This window comes from Sorghum bicolor, chromosome 2, assembly GCF_000003195.3.
Source record: "Sorghum bicolor cultivar BTx623 chromosome 2, Sorghum_bicolor_NCBIv3, whole genome shotgun sequence".
Taxonomy (NCBI): Eukaryota; Viridiplantae; Streptophyta; class Magnoliopsida; order Poales; family Poaceae; genus Sorghum; species Sorghum bicolor.
Window position 1 is genome coordinate 50,258,569 of NC_012871.2, and position 7,758 is coordinate 50,266,326.

The following is a 7,758-nucleotide window of genomic DNA, read 5'->3' on the forward strand; positions in this document are numbered from 1 at the left end:
CAACTACAGGTTCTGATTTCCTGGAAAATAAGTGTAACGAATAATGATCAAACATAATCAATGGAATGGAAACTACAGGTTTTACAAGCTAGCAAAGCTGTACTCCTGGAGGAAGCAAATAAATCCTCTTTCAGGAAGTCTCATGATATCATAGAATGACAATGTCCAACCATTGTAGTAAATGTTGCTGTAATCATGAATGCATTGTGTACCTCAAGCTAAGCATCATCACGATTTACATGTGATTTGCCTAACCTGAGCAGTAATTCTAAATTTTGTTGATCAAATCGCTGATTTCGTGATCATCTTCTCCAGAGCCGGCAACCAAGGATAAGAAGACCGTGCTGCCACGGTCAGCATATACCATGCCAGTAACTGACGCCACTTTTGGGAACGAGCTGGTCACGGTCAGCATATACCATGCCAGCAATTTGAAGCTCCCTTGGTTTGGCTGTAACGGTCAGCAAATTCATGCCAGCAGATCGCAATTCGCAATGCGTCTGAATACAGCGCGCGGCCTTATCTAGTACTCTCTCTATTCCAAATTGTAAGTCGTTTGACTTTTTTTACCCCAAGTTTGACCACTCGTCTTATTCAAAAAAATTGTACAAATATAGTCAAATTTAAGTCATTCTTGAAGAACTTTTATTAATAAACCAATACACAACAAAAAAAGTGATATTTTGTACAAAACTTTGAATAAGACGAGTGGTCAAACTTGATATTAAAAAAGTCAAACGACTTACAATTTGGGATGGATTGACTACTTATGTAGTACAGTAGCCTTTAATTAAGAGCTCATCGCGTTGTGGTCGTCCTAGGGCCCTCCTGAATGTAGAGTTCTTTTTGGTGGTGATTGTTTTCTGCAGGTAGAGTTTGATGCCACGTTGTCTGTGGTTGGATCAAGCGTTCCACGGACGACGGCCATCCATATTCCATAGGATGGACACTTGTACTGTTTGTTTCTTTGTAGGTGGCCAGGCTTGTATAGTTGTATATACCCTTATCCTTATGGCCATAACATGCTGGCTGCTTGACATCTCTGGCAACTTCCGACTCTACTTCTATTTTTCATCCCTCTTTGACGAATCGCCTCCTACTTCTAATAAAATATTAAAATCCCTAAACTCCTAATATATCTAAAATATATTACATACCATGAAAGCTTGATCTGGCATGGAAATGAAATAGAGGGTGCTGCATCTGACATTTCACCGGAGTTAGAGAAAAAGTTGAAGGGGAAAGAAGTTTGGGTATGGAATACTCGAAGAGGATGAATACACATCTGCCCCCAAAATATATCATCATGAATCATGAGTTCATGACAAGTAGTCCACAGCCCTGCTGCTGCAACCGAACTGGTTTTGTTTCAAGAGACAGACATCAACAAAAATATCAAGGCAAGAATAGTATAAATCCAAAAATGAAATGGTCAGCCCTTGCGGATTTGCTCAATCAGCACCACCGAACAAAGATTTTTTTTTCCCATGACAACAGCCGATGTTGCCTTGCTATCATGAATCACGGAACGTCGTCATCAGTCATCACATCATTAAAATTTATGGTACCCAATGTAGACATGTAACCAAAAGGGGGCCGTCGATTCTGCCTCACCAACGTGAACTATATATGGACCACAGGGTCCGCACCTGAGCTCATTCCATGCTGGCCAACTGTGGCCAGAAATATATATTCTTAAAAATGAACAGACATGCTTCAGATAATGGAGCAGCCTAATCAGGTAATCCCCCACCAACCACCATGTATATTCTTAAAAGAATCTGAAAAGACCATCATGTATACATGTCCATATTTACAGCCGCGTCCTATTCACAGTAATGATCTTTCCACCATTTCTAGGGTAGAATCATATCTGGAGCGCAACTACAACTTCTATGGAGCTATCCTACCTTCAATGGATCCCGTCCTCTACATTCCGTGTAGGAGAACGACTCCTGTTCCAGACTTCCTACCTTCAATGGATCCCGTCATCTCCATGCCCTGTAGGAGAATGACTCCTGTTCCAGACTTCCTACCTTCAATGGATCCCGTCCTCTCCATTCCGTGTAGGAGAATGACTCCTGTTCCAGACTTGCTGATTTGGTGTGTTTTCTAGTCCCAAAATTTTAACACTGCTCTACAATTTCTGTGCATCCCTGACACCTGTTAAGATTTCTTCCCCTTTTTCTTGTCCCTGGGTTCTGAGACCAAGTGATGGCTCTCCAGAAGATCTGAAAGCGTAATCTTTCCACAGTTTCCTGTGTCCAGCCTTTGGAATTGATCACAGATCATCATGATATCTTTTTCAGAAATCTTCCCCATCTCCTTGAGCTTGTAAATAACAAATTCTGATTTCCTGAGTAGAATAAGCAATGATTTACATGTTAGTCAATTCATCAATTATTACAATTTTATAAGGATGAAAGCTGCACCCTATGCAGAAATAAATAAATCGTCATCCAAAGAGAGAACAAAAACCATGCTATTACAGAATGACAGTCATTATGGTAAATTTTCTGATGATGAATATCTGGTGTAGCTAAAAAGTGCATCTGGTGTACGCATAACAGACAGCATTAGACAGTAGGTCAGTAACAAAACAGAGGGGTGGAGACCACAATAGAAAGAAACCTTTGCAGATAATTTCATGAGCACTCCAGGGGGGGAAATCCTTTCACACTTTGGTCAAGTTAAAAGTACCATATATAGATTCTGAAAATAAATGCAAGCACCAACCAGAAAATTTAGAAGACTGTCATACAGGCTGGCAAAATCAATGAGCTGCGGTACCATTTGTATTGACCTATGTATATGTTATACAGACAGATTTCTTTACTATATACTGTGTTGACATGCCATGCTGAATGAAAATTGAAATATCTTAGCATTCTGCATCATCATAAAAAGAGCAAAGCTTCCACATTTTCTTTGTGGGCATGCTATATGGTGTTTGAATACTGTGAAATGCAAGTGGTGATGTATGTTAATTAATCTGCACAAATCAATCTGACACATCGAGTACATAGACCCATCCAAGTTAAAAATACAGCAAGTATGCCAGCAAATTGAAGCAAAATCAACTATTAATCAGATTTACATAAATCTATATTACTAAATGGGTGATAGCTTAAATAAAAATATGAGCCGCAAAATAATAACATTTTTTATACTGAAAAGAAGCCATGAAATCGTTCTAAACAATGCAGGGATAATCAAATGAATTACACAAACACTACTAAAATAGTTAAGTGGAGTGTGAGCATAGAAAACACAAGAAAACCTCGAAGGATAAGCTATCTAACATAAATTTACTAGAGCTAAGCAAAAAGAATTTCATATTCAAGAAAAAAAATGGTTGAAAGCCTTTTCTGTGTTGTTCATAAAAATTAAAATGTTTGCAATAAGTGCTTCACATGTTTCACAATAGTCAATTTTTAGGCCAACCATCTCCCAGACAAAGACCAACGATATATCCAATAATGTCAACGATGACTAGATATCAGACCTAGTCCACTTTTATTAAGTGATGAAATGCTTGTACAAGTTAGTTATCACATGTTGAAAGTAGGGTAGCAGCCTAGCAGGTGAAGATTGCATCAAGTACAGTACTGGGCCCTTGATCTCATCCTGAACTGGCACCAATAAATGATTTTTCAAGTGGTTATACATTCTGAATGGTAGGAGTATGAGTCATCTATATATTCCAAATATTCAAAGCTTCTAAATTACCAAAAATATTTTCAAAACAACTATCTAGGAATAATTAGTACATGTATATTTGTCAAACTAAATAAACACATAAATGAGAGAAAATTGCACAACACAAGTTATTCATTAATTAACTTGATATTTACAGTAGCACTGGCATAACACCAGTTTTAAAAAATCTAGGATTGAGCAGACACTTAATAGCACAGAAATACCTACAATGACACAAAGGACATCCTCTCTTACATAGTCAATATCTACAATTCTACATAAGCATTAAGCAATTTATTCTAAATTTACCTGCCATGCTCAAGAGTTGACAAACTGTCAAGCCTCATTCCATCAGTTTTTTCTATGTTATATTATGTGCCATAATTGCATTCCATATTAGTTTCAGTCGTGGACTATTATTTTACAGAGATTGCAAGACAAGAACAATTCAGTCCACAAACACATCTACATGATAATTTAGTTAACTGTTGCTTTTTCTGTCAACAAAATAGAGGTTTCTCTGTCAAAATACATAAACACATAAATTATATACACTATTCTACATTTGTCCACTAGCTACATATTCAAATGAACTTCTTTTTCAGGACTTGTATTTCAGTTTATTCTGGCAGTGTGATATTGCAAAAATATTTAACCAGACTCCAAACACCACATTCTACGTCTTTGTACTTTTTAACGTGGTGTGTGATAGAGATCATATGTCAACAAGCTGAGGTCTTGCTCCGTTTTGATTTATACTTTTATGTTGAATTTTCAAGTTCCCAAACATGACAAATAAGCCACAACAAAAAGGCCACCAACTCTTCCCAAGCTAAGGGTATGTACAATGGAGGTGCTTAGCCCGTTTTTTTACACGTGCCATTTGCAGCAGGTGCTTATAAAGAGGATGAAATGCTTAAGTTTTCTGCTCGTCCTCAAGGTGAACTAGCAAGGTAGCTAAGCTTCTTTAATCACCCATTTGTATCGAAGGAATTAACTTTTATCCTGCTGCTTAATGATGTAGTAACATTCTCTCGCTTTAGGTGGCCATGTTTACGCATCTTGTTAGGGCACTCACAATGCAGACTCTATCATAGAGTCTAAAGTTATTTATTACCTCGAACAATATGGACTTGGAGTCTAAATAAGACTTGGAGTCTTATTTTTTCTACCTCTTTCTTCAATAAATATACTGCCATATCAGCAAAGTACTATAAATAATATGTAATTAAGTGTCTTGGACTTTGTGATAGAGTCTTGCATTGTGAGTGCCCTTATACATGCCCTAATAGGAGGTAGCATTCAATATTTTGATATGTACACCTCAGGCACATCACGGATTCATAGATGCAAATCAAAAGAAGCAAGAGGTACAATATTTGAAACATGAATATTGCAAGGCAGCTAGCAAGGGAACATCAGGAGAAGCCAAAGAAATAAAGGACAGGTAGGCGGTAGCATGCTAGCAGCAGAAGGCATACATTGCTCATATTCCTTTGTGAAACTCCATTATGATTTAATCTTGTACATCAATAACTTGGTTTAGGAAGCAAAGGCCCTTTGTATTGTTGCCTCACATTAGGATTTATGGGAATCTTCATCAAATCCTAGGTCAGTTGCAACCAAATAGCATTACCCTGAAGTTAAATAACTGAACAATGAATCTTGAGACCAATAACAACAGAACAAAAACAAACAACCTAGAGAACAACCAATGCTAGTGATATATGATTGTTCGCTAGTGCCTAGCTGGCTCTAAGTGCATCTGCAGCTTGAGAGTTTTGAATATTTACTTTGCCTGATTTATAGGTTGATAGTTCCATAATATCTAAGAAGTGACTTCGAATTGTCAAACTAGATGCCTGCTACTTGTGGACCTATATTACCAATAAGCCTCTCTGGAGGATAATAATCTACTTAAAACCACCCATTTGCATGGTAATTTTTTTTTCAACACGAGGAACCTTTCCCCATTCCCATTGATATATCAATGGAAATACAATTTGCATGGTATATCAATTGATGATTGGTGTGTCCTCCCATAAATAAGAAAACGTTTGGACATAATCTTGCTATATAAAGTAGTAAATGCAAGCAGGAAAATGTGAACCAAGGCCTCATCATGGACTTACGTGACATATCCATTGTTGTCGATGTCTGCAGCAAGAAATTCAGACACGGTCATGTCTCTGGACAGCACCCAGTTGGCCATGGCTCGGTGCCTCTTGTCAATCCTCATCTCTGCCAAATAGAGGAATGCCCTTGCCACAGCCAGGGTGGACACGAGCAGCCACGCAGATGCAAAAAGCCGGCCAGCCAGCGTCTGGAACGCCTGGTCCCCATAACCGACTGTGGTCACCGACATGACCGCAAGATAGACGGCGTCGAGCCAGCCCAGGCTCTCCACCTTCCTGAGAACTGCAGCTCCGACACCCACGCATACAGCCACTACACCCAGCGCGAGCGCCACCTTCATCCGGATGCGCATCCTGCCCTTCTTGATGTCAAAGATGTAGTTGTGGCGGTGCTTGCGCGCGGAGGTTGGGTTCTTGAGGGCGGTGATGAGGAGGTGCTCCTGCAGGTCGAGCACATAGGAGACCATCCCGGAGAGGAGGATGTCAACGAAGCCGAAGCCGACGAGGACGAAGGAGATGGAGAAGAGCTTGGCGGCGGGTGTGGCGGGCGTGATGTCCCCGTAGCCGATGGTGCAGAGCGTGACGATGCAGAAGTAGAGCGCGTCGGCGACGGGGTGCGTGGGCCCCGCGGAGGAGGTGAAGTTGGCGGGCGCGGCGGCGTAGAAGGCGACGCCGAGAGCGAGGTAGGCGAGCAGGAAGAGGAAGGCGTGCAGCACGATGGCGGGGCGCTTGGGCGGGGCCGGGGCCTGGTCCCCGGACGCTGCGGCGGCCGCGAGCGCCGCGGCGCTGAGCGGCGCCATGGCCGGGGCGGTCCGGGAGCGGTGGAGGTTGGTGCGGGCGCCAGCGGCGTTGGCCATGAACTTCTCGAAGAGGGAGGGCGCGCCGGCGCCGGCGCCGGCGGAGGAAGGGTCCTCCGGGTCCGACGGCGGCGAGGGCGGGGACGAGGAGCAGGAGGGCAGGTCGAGGTCGAGGAGGCCGTCGATGGAGCTGCGGCGGTGGTGGGCGCGGTGCGGGTGCTGGTGCGAGCGCGGCGGCGGCGGCGGCGGAGGGGGCGGCGGCTGCTGCTGCTGGTGGGCGCCAAAGATGATGCGGTCCTTGTAGGAGGCGGCTGGGGATGGGCAGGTGGGTGAAGGCGGGGAGGAGAAATGGGACACCTCCGAGTGCTCCGGCAGCGGGCGGAGGAGGTGCGTCGGCAGCAGCGGCTCCGTGTCCATGCCGCACGCACCCTCGGATTTCTTTCAGGTTCCGGGAAGGAAGCAGAGAGACGGGACGGCGGTTGGATTGGGATTCCACGGATTCCTTGGGTTCGTGGGGACGCTGCGTACGCGGTGGACGGGTTGAGGAGGAGGAAGGAGACGGCGGGTGGCCGGCGCGGCAGCGGGAGGAGGAGAAGGCTGCGGCCGCTGATGTCTTCTTCTGGTCTATATACTCTCCAACTTGGCGACGGCGAATCCGTATCTTTTCTCCCGTTCTTTCTTGCTTTTCATTATTTTTTTGTTTTCTAAAATAAAAGAGGGAAATCATTAATTATTAGGAGGAGAGGAGACGAGATGATGAGATTGAGACGAGCCCAAGCAAATCCAGTGTAGTCACGGTTTTGTGTAACGAGTGTATCCTCGTCTGGGTGACGCAAAACGTCACAAGCGCCGAACCTTTCGACGGATGGGTGAGAGGACATTTTATCCAAGGTCTTGTTTAGTTTCCAAAATTTTTCAAGATTCCCCGTCACATCGAATCTTGCGGCACATGCATAAAGTATTAAATATAGACGAAAACAAAAACTAATTACGCAGTTTACCTGTAAATCGCGAGACGAATCTTTTGATCCTAGTTAGTCTATGATTGAATAATATTTGCCACAAACAAACGAAAGTGCTACAGTAGCGAAATCCAAAAATTTTCCCAAACTAAACAAGGCCTTAGT

At 43.0% G+C, this 7,758-nt stretch overlaps 1 protein-coding gene across 2 annotated transcripts; it reads right to left on the minus strand.

Annotated features, from left to right (window-relative positions):
• LOC8064672 (two pore potassium channel c) lies at positions 1,659-7,290 on the minus strand. 2 transcript variants are annotated; one of them, XR_002450420.1, is made up of 3 exons: positions 5,832-7,290; positions 5,181-5,336; positions 2,221-2,356 (listed from the first exon to the last, which is right to left on the minus strand). XR_002450420.1 is itself a non-coding variant. In XM_002462110.2 (2 exons), the coding sequence occupies exons 1-2, from the start codon at positions 7,046-7,048 to the stop codon at positions 2,167-2,169; spliced, it is 1,407 nt and encodes a 468-aa protein (XP_002462155.1). In that variant the 5' UTR covers positions 7,049-7,273; the 3' UTR covers positions 1,659-2,166. The 2 variants fall into 2 exon arrangements, 1 of the variants encoding a protein (XP_002462155.1); XM_002462110.2 differs by lacking the exon at positions 5,181-5,336 and having other exon boundaries at positions 1,659-2,356; positions 5,832-7,273.